Genomic DNA, 16,901 nt, shown 5'->3' on the forward strand with positions numbered 1-16,901 from the left:
TCCCTCTAGCAATAAGTGTGAACAGAAGGAGAGACCATTTTCAAAAGATTGTTTTTGAAACAATCTAACATTTTGCCCATAAGGACACAAGTTGATTATGCTGAAAAAAAAAAAAGTCTAGTCTTACTCAGTTTAACAACACATGCAGATCATTCATTGCACACAGAAGAAATAAAATGTAAATAATGGAAAATAAACGCCTAAGAAATACAAGAACACACAGTCTTTTCTGTCAGCATTCTAGAGTTCTTTCCTAAGAACCACACATCTCAGAACCTAATAAACGTAGGAGCAGTTTGAATGAAGCACTCAGTGGATCACAGCACAAGATGATAACATAATAAAAGTATCATTTATGCTTTAACTTTTAAGACATGCATCTTTGTAACAGTCTCACAAGAACCTGTTAGAGCAACTATAGACAGTCTAATAAGAAGTTTGACAGGGTTCTATTTAAAGCCTATAGACTGATCAGCTTAACTATGAAACACAAACACAGCCAACAACTGATTATGGAGACAGGATAAGCAGAGGTAGCGAGATTTACAGATAATCCCTCAACTTCCATTAGCATGACCTATTCTTGTAGCAATCAAAACTTAATAGGTAGGAAGAAGTAAAAGTCTTTTTGTGGCAGTGTGTTCAAGATGGCTAACTGACCTCCTTGTCAAGGAAGAAGGAAGGAGGACATAAAATCTCAAGGTGAGAATACTGCCTTAATTTGGTTAGATGGGTTTGTAGGTAAATTCTGTCTTCTGAAAGTGACAATTTGTACCCAAACAGAGAAAAACTAACCAGTTTAAAAAATGAGTTGGAAAAATGACTTAATGGGATGATTAACGACAATAAAAGCAACAAAAAATATTCACTACATATGAGATTAGAACTTTTAATGGGAAGACAGAGGAAAACAAACGAATCATTAAATGATGCTAAAGAAGTTGCATTTATGGTCTAAGAAGGGGAAGAATAGAGCAGGCTCAATTGAGATGAATAGTAATTTGTACCTGATCCTGTACCAAAGACATTATTTTAATCTCTCAAAGAGACATTAGTTTAACTGTTGTTTGGTTGAGGTCTTCTTGGGACTGATGGTTTGTATTTTTAAAGAAAAATTTTGGACCTGTTGCAAACAATGCAAAAGCATCACAGTACTGGATGACTTTCCCTAGTCCAAATTTGTTTCAACATACCCTAACCTCAGTGTAGAAAAGTAAAAAATGTCTCTAACAGGAACATTCCAAAGCAGGGAACCTAGCTAGCTACAGGAGTATATGAATATGTGTGATGCGTCACTACATTCTGCAGAGAGAAAAGCCTCTCTGTATATGGCCTGGTCATTCAGAGGAAACAAATGCCTGGCACCAGGAGAGGGTTATTGGCTACTGTACTAAACCTGTCTATGCTTGAATTTCTCCCAATTCTTAACACAATGAAAAGCCATGAAGAAAGATTTAGGAGACTCCCGGCTCTGAGATATCTGGAAGATAACAGGGTTGGCTGAGGCTTATCTCTTCTGCTTATCTGAATCACCATCAATAATACAATGCCCCAAACACAGTAAAGCACTTTGCACTTGGGCGGTGTTAATCAGTCCATTTAAAATTGGGTCCAGGATTAATCAACAATAGTCTAGACCTAAATTTCCTCTCTTCCAAGAGACGGTCTGCATTACAAATGCATTTTCCTTTGTGCATATTTTGCTTGAGTGAGGGCAAATTTGTTTTTCTTAAGATGGTACTGTTGCTATTGTTAATAGAATAGTCTTTTGCATTCATTATGCAGTTTATAAATTCCATTGCCTATGGAACACAAGGTGAAAACTGAAGTCGTGTTAAAATGGGAGCTTCAGCTTGTTTCCTTCAGATTATTGAAATGTTTTTACTTTTTCATTTTCTTTCTTTCTATGTATTTCTTCTTTCCATTCTTGTTGGTGTTTTCTCTTTATACATGAACTATTTGAGGTCAGGGACATCTTATTACTCTATCCAAGAATTATTTATTGAGCACATCTTATGTCATTGCTTTGCACAGGGTTATATGATAACTGGAGGATAGAAGACCTAAGTGTATCAGGTATGAAACATCAAGTAGGCAGGCATGGTAAATGGTAATACAGGACATATTTTAAGGTGGTTTTGCCAAATGTTCAATGACCATAGAGAAGCAAGAAATCTCTGTGTAACACAGTGTTTCTATATATGTTCAAGACTACAGGTGAGTTATTTTTGACACCCTTAGTCACAAGCATGTAGAATAAAATTTGAAGTTTTACATATATGTGAGCATCATGAAATTTAAAAAATTTGGTTGGCAGTCCTTTTGAGTCGTAAGAGCTGATTAGAAGGTTCATTTCTGGAGTGAGGAACAGAAGCTTAATAGTTACACTCTAATTTTGTCTTTGCTTTCTGCCTTGGTAATATTTGGAAAAAGTACAATATCGTGTTAGCCCAAGGTGACCCCTCACTCAGGACTGCTGTACAGGGTCGCATTTTTGCAGACACCTTCACCTGATTCACAAACTTCCCCTTTAGGTGTCAATAGTTCTGTTTTGGAGGATGGAACCAAGACAGGTGACCTTGCTCTCAGGTAGTTATGGAGTTTGTACCAAAGATAGTCTCTGCCTTTAAGATTTGGAGACAAATTACCCTTTGACATAATTTGTATATGGATAGCTCCTGAAGCAAGGATAGCTCTTCATATAACACTAAATAGACTAAATGGTTTATAATGGCTACAATTTATTTTCTGTAACTCTTTGCAAATAAAATTGCCACATCAGAAGGACGGCAGGGTTTGTTTGCATGAAATATAGACAAAAGAGGACTAAATGGTGAGAACTGGGGAGACTGCCTCTTCTAGAGTCTATGCAAAGAATGTTCTGAGTCCAATGACCAGAACTTCTCTTTGGGCAGAAAAATCTCTAAAGTAAATAAGACCAAATCTTCAGGCTACTAAAACTTTTTGGAAATGTCACCCAGTAATATCTAGTGACTTTTGCTCTAGCTCTTTGTCTACCAGGTAAGAGAAGGGTCTTTAATGGCATCCCTGTGTAGGCTGACCTACCTTGAAGGAGTGTTGAGCATTCTACTACATCTATCTCTCATCACGGATGCATTTATGTTCTGACTTGTGAATCTTTTTAAGCGTTAATATAATGTAGAAAAGGATGACCCAGAACCTCATTATCCCAAGTGAACTTTCTCTAAAATAGTTTCAGTACTGTAAATTATAAATTAATGTCATTAACACGGCAATACAAAACTAAAGGAACAATCCCTGGACTCCCTTTGGATCTTCCACAGGGGCCAACTCTGTGCAGATGGAATGCCTGTGTCTCCTCATTACTGAAACAAGTAGCAATGATAGGGAAAATTTTTTTTTTCTTCTCTTCCTGGCACCTGGAATGGTGGTTCTGCCTTTGCTACTCCTCACACCATCAGTGCTGAGATCCACCTGGCTCTGTCCTTCGGGGCTTTGCTCCCAAATCCACTCTTTCTGGCACTCACTCACACAGAATAAAATGTTCTCTTTCACCTCCCATTCCTCCTAGGTCTAACTCTCTGCTCTTTTATCTGATAAAGCATTTCCTTGAAAGGCATGAAAGAATGGTCATAAATTATTTGGTGAAGTTTCTGGGAGGATTATATTCTTCCTAAAGGATGGGGTGGTGGTGGAGGGGAGGCTCTTCTTCTGAATCATGTTACCCAAGTACACCAGTGTTTAACGAGCTGGAGATGTCACAGAGAGACTCTTCTTACCTTCTGTACACACTGTTCCTTTTGCCCAAAAAACCCATTTTCTTACTCTAAAAGGACCCTGATGAAGGGGAATATATCTTAGACTGCTTCCTGGAATTTAAATACTCAGGTAGGACTTCTGTCTGAGAAAATGGTAGCAAGGAATAACCAAAGGCCATAATAATTATTTTTCCTTAAGAATGTTCCATGCCCTCCCGATCATAAAAAGCAGTGAGTTAGGGAAACACTGATGCTTCCAAGGCGGGGGTGGTGGGGGTGGTGGAGGGAGTGGTGGAAATCAATGAAACAGCAATCTTTGCAGGCAATCTTGTGAAAGGTAACTTTTAATCATCTTGTATTTGTTGATCAATTTTACTCACATGAGACACATTTAAAACATCGGTTAGGCATCAGGTTTATAAACAAACATGTAGCAGAAGAGAAATCACAAACCTGCTTGATGTTTCCCCTTGTTCTTTCCTTCAGGTGCGTGCAGGCAGAAAAGAAATGATGATAAACTGGTGAATACATTTATAGCACTTGATAATGGCCAAAATGGAGGTCGGGGAATAAAGCACCTTAGGTAATTCTCTTCAAGTAAGATCCATAGAAGCAGTATTCCTTATAATAAATGCACCCAACTTTTAAAATGTATATTCTTTGTGGCATAGACCTGAGTTGGCACATATATTTAGCACGACTAATGGTACCCACATGTGACCCAAAACCGTAGACTCTACATTAGCTGAAGTTATCCATGGTTAAGAAAGTGGTTCTGATCTTACTGACATGAGCAAGGACTCTTAGAATGGTGCTGGTTACACTGTAGCTGTAATCTCTGTGCTTTAGACAGACTTTTGGGTTCCTAAATCTGGATTTATTAATGTTACTGTGGCCTTGTGCTTCAATCACTTGTTGAGGAAGATTTTGTTTTCATATTCTATACAGTATGAATGCTCTTGGAGTAAATTAGGCATATAGGAAAATTTTTTAAAAGATTTTATTTGAGTTCAATTTGCCAACATACAGTGGTAACACCTAGTACTCATCTAGGCATATAGAAAATTGATCACAACTCTCCTGGACTAGTGTTAGATGGTATTTTTAATAACTCAGTTTAGCAAATCCAGGTCTGTGCAACACAGTGTAGTGTCTCTACAAATGAGCTGTGTGTGTCCTTGGGCAAGCACCTAACATTCTTGTAGGTCTTGATTTTCTTACGAATAAGTTGAAGACCTTGGATTAGATAATGTTTACATTCTGACTTATTGCACTATCACACGGCCTCCTTGGAGCTTGATAATTTCCCACAGCTTCATAAAATACCGACTCACTCCCTAAAAGAGCACATTTACTTATGTTATACGCTTTGCATAGCCTTCATTTTCCCTGAGAAAAACATCAAGAAAAATACGTTCTCTCTGTAAATCCCTCTGTTACTAAAAAACAAAACTGTGAAACAGCAACTGCTAAGACTTTGAAAGTGTATGTGAGACCAGCCAGATCAGAAAGGAGAGAGACAGAAACTGCTCCGTATAGCCCTGGCAGGTCTGAGCAGGTATTGCATGCCCCCTCACTCTGCCCCTGTCTCCCCTCCCCTGTACACTTGTCACACCTCTCTTCCATCCTACTCCCTGGAATGAGGTTGAGGAGTCAAAGTATCTCATTTTATCTCTAAAATTGCTGAGAACAAGAGCATGAGTTCATGGTTTTTTTTAATGATAGTGATATTATTGATGCTGCTGCTGCTATTAATATGATCTCTTCCCTGACGATCTATTTAAAATTGTAGTCCTTAATGTCTCCCAAATTCCTTCCCTACTTTGCTGTTCTCCTTGGCACAACTGCCATCTAATCTATTACATATTTTAAAATTTATTAACTAATTAATTAATTTTCTCTTCCCAATGTCCCTTAAATATATATCCCTAAAGCCTGAGATTCTAATCTATTTGTTTTTTTTTCTTTCACTGCTATACTTCTAGTGCCTGGAAGAGTGCCTTGCAAAACAATAGGTGCTCAATGAATAGTTATTTAATGAATGCACAAATGAATGAATGAATCATCTCTTCAGAAGTACTTAAATTCTAAATGTTATAGGAAATACATCATGGAAATAAAAAGAAGTTTCAGTCTGTTTCTTATTACATCACTCTACACTCAGTAAGCCAGTTAATTATAAGTATAAAAATATCTCTCTAAGTCATTGCAAATTATTCTCTTCACAGATCTACAAACTTGATTAAAGCAGGTTTGTTTTCTTTTAAGATATATTTTTTAAAGATTTTATTTATTTATTCATGAGCAACACACAGAGAGAGAACGAGAGAGAGAGGCAGAGACATAGGCAGAGGGAGAAGCAGGTTCCATGCAGGGAGCCCAACGTGGGACTCGATTCCGGGTCTCCAGGATCAGGCCCTGGGCTGCAGGTGGCGCCAAACCGCTGAGCCACCAGGGCTGCCCTATCAGGTTTGTTTTCTAAAGCAAAGGTTCTGAACTTGGCTTCAGGGAGTCTGTAAATACATTAAAACTGTAGGCAAAATTTTGATTTTTTTTTGTGCATTGAATTTTTTTTTTGTGGGAAAGTACCTCACAATTTCTAGAATCCCATAATATCACAGAGTCCATAATTATTATCATGTTCTCAATAGTTTAACAAAAGCCACAACAATAATAAAGAACCACACAATTTGGAACAATAACATGTCACTGGAGGGAGAGATGTTAGGATATTCAGGTTCCCATGACCATTGCAGTGATGGCTATGTCATTCAGAATAAGTATGTGTTATTCAGTAAATGGGCCTGAGACTCAGAGTTAATGGGGGGTGCAGGGAAAGGACAATGAGGCGATGGCTGACAGCCAGAGTGGAACAGGATGAATATAGGTGTTTGCATAAATTCTCCTCTTCTCTCTCCTCCTCCCATTTAAAATGGAAAATATCAGAGGGCAAAAGAGAAATTATGTGAGTAAAATCATAGTTTATGCACCAGGAGAATTTGACTTAATTCTTAAATATTTTTTCCTAGGCTTCAGAATGACTTTAATCCAAAAACTTTGGGAAGTGGAAAGCAAAATTATCACATGATAATAGACCACTCTCTTTTGTCACTTGAGAGTCTTCTTTTGTTTCTTTTTTTTAAATTTTTACTTATTTATGATAGTCAGAGAGAGAGAGAGAGAGAGAGAGAGAGGCAGGGAGAGCAGCAGGCTCCATGCACCAGGATCCCGACGTGGGATTCGATCCCGGGTCTCCAGGATCACGCCCTGGGCCAAAGGCAGGCGCCAAACCGCTGCACCACCCAGGGATCCCCTCTTTTGTTTCTTCTGTATACCTCTTACATATATACCTAGAAGCCTTCATGAGTACAAGAAATGCAATTTCTATATAATTCCCATTTCTGATTCATACCCTCAAGGAAGAGATGTTTTGTTCTTATTACTGCAACTTTGAAAGAGTCTCATACTCAATAAAGGAAAGTCAACTAAATTTTAAGAGCTACATGAAAAGAGAATTCTCATCCATGCATTCATTCAACAGCACCCATGCTTCTCTCCTTGCTAAGTTTCCATCCCTTCTAAAGACCTGGGGTTCTGTGAATATCTCTGTCACAGGTGCTGACAAAGTTTTGACTCCAACTTTTAGGAGATGTGTCCTATCAGAGCTTAGAAGTTATCTTGCTCACCTCTTGTCCTTCATTTTGTGGATGGGGCCCAAGGAAGATCAGAGAAGCAACGTAACAGATCCTGACAGTGACAGATCTACGGCCTCCCAACAGTGTGCACTCTGAAGCATCACAAACCTCCTTTGAGACTGAAAATTCAGGCAATAAGTCATGAAGGTTTCCCCAGGTGATTTCTCTTCCACATCAGTAAGAAAGAGGTTTCTCTGATTGAATCAAAGTAGTAAGATACCTTGAAGCCCACGAAGTCGCTAGGATTAAGGTTTTGTCGGACTAAGAAGGGAAACAGCAGGTGCTCTAAGCTACGAAGTAAATAAGCACTTTGATAACGTCAGAACAACCTGAGGAACTGACTGTTGTAATCAAGCTGAGTGACCCTTTCCCTTGGCTTACTTGCTTTGGTTGTTTCAATGAATGAAGATTTCTTTAATTAGGTGGTAATTTTGATTTAGCATGTCCTGCTAGTTGAACTGGAGTCCAGGATTCCAGGACTAAGAATTTTTTTTTTTTAAAATTAAAGGTGATTGTGGTAACTATCAGTGCTGTTCATAATTTTTCTGGTTCGCTTCTCTTTCCAGGCACTTGGTAGGACTGCACTTTCCTATCCCCTTTGAGTTGAGGCACGGCCAGGTGGTTTGTTTTGGCCAATCAAATGTGAACAGAAGCTACATTACTTCTAAATTTTGAATGCTAATTTCAAATTTTAATCTGATTGGTCCCATTGCTTCACTGTACACTGTAATCCTATTAGGACTTCAGCTCTTCTTTTGCTACGGTTACTAGCTTGATCAGCAAGTGAAAACTCAACGATCACCCTATAAGAGGACCCAGATGAGACATAACTTTGAGGGACTTTGTGCAAAGGTACACCGCTTTCAAAAAGTGCTCCCTGCTTGGGGTCAGGTGATGGAATCGTTTTTCAAGAATCATGGTGGTTACTTTTAGAATTTCCGTGGACTTTATGAAATGATTTATTAGAAACTAAGCATGAAATAGTAGAAATAAATGTCCGTACAAGTTTATATTCCTTGAATCTTTAAACTCTGTCTGTGAATGGTGAGGGACAATACTGATTCCATTTAGTTTTGTGCCTGAGTTGCTACTGAACAGGTCTAAATATCTCAAAGAGCAACAGAGAATAAGACAAGCCAAAAATCAACATGTGTGTGTGTGTGTGTGCAGTTTGTTTCACGAATGTGAAGAGGCTTGGTGACAGCACCAGCTGTCACATTGATACCTACTTGGTAGGGCTGCAGGTGTGCAAGGCCTTCAAGTGTGGCTTCCAGGTTGCAATGGAAACAGACTTCTCATCAGCTGCATAACTACGCCAAACACACTGCATGTGGCATACATGGGGACATAAAAAATAAAAACAAAAGAGAGGAGAAAAGAGAATAAAATGAAAAGGGAGATTATTAACTTAATATATATTAAGAATCTTTTCCTTGTCATACCTGGTCCCGACAAATGCCCAAAGAGTGAAGAAGACTATTTTGGCATTTTTAGCCAGCTATTAGACATATTCTGCACATATTCCACATTAGTGGAATTGGTTTTCAAAACAACTCACACCAGAGAGTAAAAGTACCAAAAAGTATAACACAAAGCAATTTCCAAATTGGTTAGGAAAAGAGATGACATTATTGAAGGTAAACTATCTTGAGCAAGAACATGCATTCTGGGAATCAACTGCACATCTTTAATCACTATTTATTAAGATGGCAAAGGACTACTGATAACCCAAATGCAACTAGCAAATTAATAGTAAACTAGCTAGTAAAATAATGACCACAGGGTCATTAATGTACGTGAATTAGTGTAATTCCCTGACATTGAACTGTATAGTATTTCTAATGCTAAAAATGGAGACAGTTATAACAAAAAGCAGGGCTAAAATAAGACAGGGAAAATGTACTCTCTAGGGATATAATTGGAAAGTTAAAAAGTTAACATCATGGTATAAGAATATGTTATGGCTTTTTTTTGTTATAGCTTTTTTTTATTTTTATTTTTTTAGAACTTTTATTTATTTATTTATTTATTTTATTTATGATAGTCACAGAGAGAGAGAGAGAGAGAGAGGCAGAGACACAGGCAGAGGGAGAAGCAGGCTCCATGCACCGGGAGCCCGACGTGGGATTCGATCCCGGGTCTCCAGGATCACGCCCTGGGCCAAAGGCAGGCGCCAAACCGCTGCGCCACCCAGGGATCCCTGTTATAGCTTTTTGATGTAAAACATAAGCTATCTCTATATAATTATACCTGACATAAATAATACAATGTATTTTCATGTAGTCCTCACACTCAGAGTGTGGATTAAGACTCTTATTTTGTAAAAGAGAAAATAAAGGCTCAGATAAATTAAGAGTTTACCCAAGGTTGGTAGAGTTGAGACATTATCTCAGATTGTCTGGTTTGTGGTCTTAGAATGACTCTATTGTCTTTTGTTTACTATTTGATGATGATTGCTAGAAAAGTTTCCCTTCAAACTGTCCATTTAAGAGATTGGGAATCCCTGGGTGGCTCAGCAGTTTAGCACCTGCCTTCGGCCCAGGGCATGATCCTGGAGTCCTGGGATTGAGTCCCATATCGGGCTCCCTGCATGGAGCCTGCTTCTGCCTCTGCCTGTCTCTGCCTCCCTCTCTCTCTCTGTGTATCTCATGAATAAATAAATAAAATCTTAAAAAAAAAGAGATTGCCCAAAATTACTCTCTAGATTTTAGTGAATTTTTTCCCTACAAACATTTCTAATGACCAAATGTTTACTCCAATATCCCAAAGGAAATTTTAAAATTATAATTCATAAATTAAAGCATTCTACTTTATGTGGCAGATTAATTTAAATGGGTCATATCCCTACTAAATAACAAAATCATTTGTGATTTTGAAACTTATAATGAAAAAACAGTGATCTAATAATATGCCTTTTCTTGAGAATATCATTAAATAAATGTGCACTGAACAAAAAGAGTTACAAGTTGACCCAACAACTTTGGGAAACTGGCAGTATCTATTAAAGCTGAATGTATACATACCCTATGACACAGCTACACATTCTTACATACATACTCAGTAGATGTGTTTATATATGTTCATCAAAAGATATGTACTATAAAGCCGAAAATTGCACTGCTCTTAATGAGCTAGAGCAAGAAATGCTGAAACATCTACCAATAGTAGAATAAATAGGTAAGTTGTGGTACATTAACATAGTGGAACAGTACAGAGTAATAGCATACTAGAATGATGCTCAATGATGGATGAACTTTATATGAATAATGTTGAGTGAAAGAAACGACACAAAAGAGTAAATGCTGCATGATTCTATTTAATCTATGCTATTAGAAGGCAGCATAGTGGTTACCCTTGGGGGACAGTGATTGAGAAAGGACAACAGGAGGTACTGGTCATGTTCTTATTCTTTATCTGGGTGCTGGTTATGTAAGAGTGCTCAGTTCTCTTTAGATATGTGCTCTATTCTGTATGCACGTTTTACTTCAGTAAAATGTTCAAGAAGTGATATAAAAAGCTAGAAAAATATGTAGTAAGACCTGAGGGTATTTTTAAAAATATTATTAAGGGAGGTTTAAATAATTGAAGCAGGGTTCATTGCCTGGAGCCTTGCTTACATGGCTCTAATTGATTTAACCTAAAATCTGGGAAAATTTATGCTAAGCATCTTAGCATCTTAAAGAGAGTAAAACAATTATCAAATTATTTTGAAATGTTAGTCTTTGCAAATAATGTTTATTTTATTTTTAAAAAGGTTTTATTTATTTATTAATGAGAGACACACAGAGAGGCAGAGACATAGGCAGAGGGAGAAGCAGGCTCCCCACAAGAAGCCTGTGCCAAAGGTAGATGCTCAACCACTGAGCCACCCGGGTGCTCCACAAATAATGTTTAAACACAATTTACAGAGTGACGTAGGGTGACATATGGGTTTATTATTGCAGTTTCTTACATAGTGAGGTCCAGAGAACCTCCAATGCTCTGATGGCATTGATGGCTGCTTTAATTAAACAATTTTCATAGAAGGCATCAAATATGTGAACTCAGAAACTTTGAAAGGAAGACCTATGTAGAACTAGAAGCACCCAACAAGTCGGTGCATTATTAGATACCAGTGGAAAAAAAAAAAGCCAAACAATACAACAAAAAATGGGACCAAGACATTATCTGCCAATGTGACAAAAACTAGGGATGAAAGGGATCTCTTTTAGAAAATTGAAGATTTTCTTAAAAATAAGACCTGATTTCTTGCTCTTTTTTCTATCAAATCGATCTTAATAGCTAAGCTCTTTTCCCCTTCATTACTCTTCTAAAAATGTCTTGTAAATGGGAGGTACAGAAGGAGCAAGTGGCGTTTGTATTGAAGCTGATATTAGTTAACAGTAAAGATGGAAGTAAAGACTATAACTTCATTTGTTTTACAATCTTCATAACTTTGTCCTGTCCTTGGCTCATTTTCTTAACTAATTGCTTCAAGTACCTGAAACTCAAGGCCACAATTATATAATGAATAGCTGATATTCCTATATTTAAAGCCAAAATCACATGGTGGTTGGCAAGAGAAAAATAATGCCCCAGAGGGATTTAATTGACATGGCATATATATTCCAAAGGATAGGCCAACAAGAAACAAAATGAAAGCCAAATTTACCATTTATCAGGTGACCCTGGTGTTTTAGGCAGCCAAACAAATTCAAACTTTGGTCTATGATTATAAGTACAATATCAGTATAATTAAGTTTTTTTTTTTTTTTAATTAAGTTCTTAAAGGAGTATTTAGCTTGTATTTTATGGAGCATTATAGCTATGGCACATTGACCCTTTCTGGAAATTTTAGTTTCAGGTCACCTTCCAAAGGTATAATTAACAGGGAACTGATTATTTTCAAGGTACGGGTTTTAAGAAGTTAGAGAACTAAAAAAGATTTAGGGTGAAAACCAACAATCCCTTCCCTACCTTGGTTCTCATTAATTTTTGTTCCTTAGAGGTAAACCCCCTTCAGCTCTTATAGCGGTTGCTTCTATTTTTAAGAATTCTTATTATTTTTTAAAGACTTTATTTATTTATTCATGAGAGAGAGAGAGAGAGAGAAGCAGAGACACAGGCAGAGGGAGAAGCCGGCTCCGTGCAGGGAGCCTGATGTGGGACTCGCTTCTGGTCTCCAGGATCAGGCCCTGGGCCAAAGGCTGCGCTAAACTGCTGAGCCACCCAAGAATTCTTATTTTTAAGGATTGTTCTCACACTTATATTTCTTGATATTTTAATTTTAGGCATTATCAATTAGCTTCCTATCATGAAAAATAATGGCAGCTCACTCACACATTCTTTTTCTCTTACCCAAACAATTTTTAGTTAAGTTGCTATTTATCATTTGCATTATTATGACTATGTAACTGTTGTTCCTAGTTCAGCAATGTGGTGAAAAAAATATATTTGTTTTGTCTTAGAGTAATTATTGCCCTATTTTAATTTTCTGATTTGCTCTTATGTATCTATTGTGAATACATTTCTGAAATAGCAGAACTCTAAAATTCCACTAGTCAAATACATCATGAAATCTATCAATTTCATTTTTTATTTCCTTGAAGATCTTTTTTCTGGAGCTCTCCAGCCTCCTGCTTAACTCCGCTCTTTAGGCTGACTACAGCTTTTGTTCTGGGACTTCCCTTCAGATCATACTGGAGATTCCCTTGACTCTTTCTTGGGTGAGATCTCTTCTTTCCTGGATCCCATTTCTCTTTCTTGGTTTATCTTCTTCTCTTAAAAGAATAATTATATCCAAGCAGCTTTTTTTCCCCCCCTAAATTCAGCTTTATTTAGGTATAAACATAAAATTGTAAGACAAGTGAAGTATACATCATGGTGATTTGATAAATGTATATATTACCCCATTGCCTTCATCTTTTTTTTTTGTGAAAATGTTTAAGTTCTATTAGCAAATTTCAATTATATAATACAGTGTTATCAACTATAGTCCTTATGTTGTATATTAGATCCTCAGACCTTATTCATCTTAGAGCTGAAAGTTTTTACCCTTTTATTCTATTTCCCCAACCCTCCAGTCCCTGGCAACCACTTTTTACTCTGTTTCTAGGAGTTTGACTTTTAAAAAATTTGGATTCCATATATAAATGATACCACACAGTATTTGTCTTTTTCTGTCTGGCTACTTCACTTAGCATAATGCCTTCAAAGTCTATTTTTATCGTCCAACTGAAGGATTTCCATGCTTCTCATGGTTGAAATAATATTCCATTGTATACATATACCAATATGGAAAACAGAATGGTGGTTCTTCGAAAAAATAAGAAGTAGAAATACCGTTGTGATTCAGCAACTTCACTTCTGGGTTTATATCCAAAGGAAATGAAAGCAGGATATCAAAGAGATCTGCACTCCTATGTTCATTGCAGTACTGTTCACAACACCCAAAATGTGGAAACAATCCTATTAATAGTGTCCTATTAATGGATGAATGGACAAAGAGGATGCAATACATGTATATGACAAATAACTTCTTGAATAAAGGTAAATGGTAGGTAAAATTTTGAGATCTTGCCTGTCTAAAAATGTCTTTATGCTACGCACAGTGAATAGTTTGGCTGAGTATAGAATTTTAAGTTGGAAATTTTTCCTCCCCAAATTTTGAAAGTGTTGTTACATTGTCTTTTAATTTTAGGGTTACTAATGAGAAACCTAATGGCATCTTAATTCTTGACCTTTTAGATACATACTACCCAGAAGTCATGTAAGGGTTCCTTTTTTTGCAAGGGTTCTTTTGTTTGTAGTGCTGGGCACTTGGGGGGCCCTAGTACTGTGGTCAGCCAGTTCTGGAGAATCATAATGCAAAATTTCTTTGCTAAAATCCTCCCTTAATTTCTCTGTACTTTTTATAAGGTACTCCTATTAGTTGGATATTTGATCTCCTGGTAGGGTCATCCAACTTTCCTATTTTTTTGGTCTTATTTTCTTTTCTTTTTTTTTTTAATTTTATTTATTTATTTATTTATGATAGTCACAGAGAGAGAGAGAGGCAGAGACACAGGCAGAGGGAGAAGCAGGCTCCATGCACCGGGAGCCCGATGTGGGACTCGATCCCGGGTCTCCAGGATCGTGCCCCGGGCCAAAGGCAGGCGCCAAACCGCTGCGCCACCCAGGGATCCCTGGTCTTATTTTCTATCTCTGTTCTTTTCCTTCTAATTTCTAGGAGGTTTTCACTACTTTAGCTCTGTTCCTCTTTCTTTTCTTTTCTTTCTTTCTTTCTTTCTTTCTTTCTTTCTTTCTTTCTAAGTGTTCAATTCATGTCTTTCTTTTTCTTTCTTTCTTTTTCTTTCTTTCTTTCTTTCATCTTTCTTTCTTTTCTTTCTTTCTTTCTTTCTTTCTTTCTTTCTTTCTTTCTTTTCTTCTTTCTTTCCTCCCTCCCTCCCTCCCTCCCTCCCTCCCTCCCTCCCTCTCTCTCTTTCTTTCTTTCTTTTCTTCTTTCTTTCTTTCTTTTTCTTTCCTTCTTTCTTTTCTTTCTTTCTTCCTGCCATCGTTTTGCACATCTAGGAAACTTTTTCTCAGGCTGTTATTATTTATGAGTAAAGTGCTAAAAAAGATTATATACGCTCTGTATAAGGCTTGAACTATTGACTGGTGACCTTCAGGGTAACTGGGTGAAGACTCAGATATTTCACTGGTGGAAGCCAAAGTCTCAATATATAATATATATATATTTCTTTTGGGCCACCTAGCTTCCCCATGGTGGTGTCTTCTAATCTCTTCCCTTCAGGAGAATAAGACTGTCAGCATTCCACTTTACAAACTTTCACTTAATCTTGTTTCTATTTCCAGCAAACATCTTGGCTACACCCTGAGCTGGTCCAATCTTTCTCAAAGTAAACCCCTATAACATGCCATTTTTTGAAGTATTTTAAACTCTAGCCTCAAGCCTTCAGTGATACATAAATAAGGATGCAACCGCTACTATTTGAAAGGAGTAATGGATTATGATTCAGAAGCTAGGGACTGAGTCCTAGCTCTTCCTAGGCTTGGCCTGGAGATCAAGTGACATCATGTATTAGAAACACCCTGCAAACTGAAAAATACTTTGCCATTCTTGGGCATTCTTAATGAAAGTTGTGACATTTGGGCAGGTATTCAAGCTGCTTTCTTTTCCCAGACCACTCCACTTGAAAAGAAAAGTTAATTTAAATGAATCATGCAAAGATATTGACACAGCTAAATTTGCTGAAAGCTGCTGGGGTTTTAAATTCTTCTCTAAGACCCAGAAAGGCTGGTTAATTTAATTGTCTCACCAACCAAATGACAAAGCAATTTGGGCATCTCAGTGCCTTTTAATTTTTTTATCTATGTTAATTTTTAATTGAAGTATAATTGACATATAACATTAGTTTCAGGTGTACAGCATAATGATTTGATATTTGCATGTAAATGATCACCACAGTAAGTCTAATCTTCAGTGCTCTTTGAGAAAGATAGTGGCTCTGGCTTAAAACAAATGACATTACTCTTGGTCTTGATGCTTTGTGTGTTGAGCAAATCAAGGCAGGTTTATTGGTTGAGAAAATAAATGGATTAGTAAGTGAGGATTGCTTTTCAATCTACTGCATCCTTAAAAATAAATTTCTGCAATATATATTATCAAAGCTTAAAGCTCTGAATTCTGGCTAAGGATTACAGCAAGGAAGAACAATGAAAACATTTAATAATTATATATTATTATTCCTATGTCTAATAAAAAATCAATTGCATTTGGGGAGGGGTAATAATTGCCTTATGGGTTTGTAGATTCTACTTTGACTAATGTAATTATGATTAGATTTTAAAGGTACTCTTGAAAATTTTAAGCCTTTAATTTTATATATTTTTTTATTTAGCATAACACATAATCTGGGATTTTAAGTAAAAGAAAAATTAATAATTTCACAAGTATTATCTACATTTGCATAAATTTAGTTATTTTTTATTGAAGCTTGGTTGACACACACTGTTACATTAGTTTCAGGTGTACAATATAGTGATTTGACAACTTTATACATTATGTTGTGCTCACCACAAGTCTAGCTACCATCTGTCACCATACAATGCTATTACAAAACCACTGATTATGTTCCCCATGCTGTATGTTTCATCCCCATGACTTATTCATTCTGTAACCGGAAGCATGTACCTCCCATTCCTCTTCACCCATTTTGCCCAACATATTATCCCTCTCCCCTTAATCATCAGTTTGTTCTCTGTATTTACAGGTCCGTTTCAGTTTTTTGCTTGTTTTTCATTTGTTTTATTTTTTAGAGTCTACATACAAGTGAAATCATATGGTATTGCCTTTGTCTGACTTATTTCACTTAGCATAATGTCTTCTAGGTCCAACCTTGTTGTCACAAATGGCAAGATCTCACTCTTTTTTATGGGTAATATTCTATTGTATAAATATATCTTCACATCTTCTTTATCAATTAAT

The 16,901-nt window shown here is 36.8% G+C and overlaps 1 protein-coding gene across 3 annotated transcripts in view; it reads right to left on the minus strand.

The window, feature by feature from the left end:
- The window catches only part of KCNQ5 (potassium voltage-gated channel subfamily Q member 5), a 499,459-nt gene that overhangs the window by 64,526 nt on the left and 418,032 nt on the right, over positions 1–16,901 (minus strand). For 2 of the 3 annotated variants that reach the window (XM_077903397.1, XM_077903400.1), the window contains exon 8: positions 8,665–8,759. In XM_077903397.1, coding sequence (XP_077759523.1) covers positions 8,665–8,759 — 95 coding nt within the window. Of the gene's footprint in view, positions 1–4,193; positions 4,221–8,664; positions 8,760–16,901 lie in introns of all 3 variants that reach the window. The other variant, XM_077903399.1, reaches the window with a different exon arrangement.

The sequence above is a fragment of the Canis aureus genome, chromosome 7, assembly GCF_053574225.1.
Source record: "Canis aureus isolate CA01 chromosome 7, VMU_Caureus_v.1.0, whole genome shotgun sequence".
In the NCBI taxonomy this organism is placed as follows: Eukaryota; Metazoa; Chordata; class Mammalia; order Carnivora; family Canidae; genus Canis; species Canis aureus.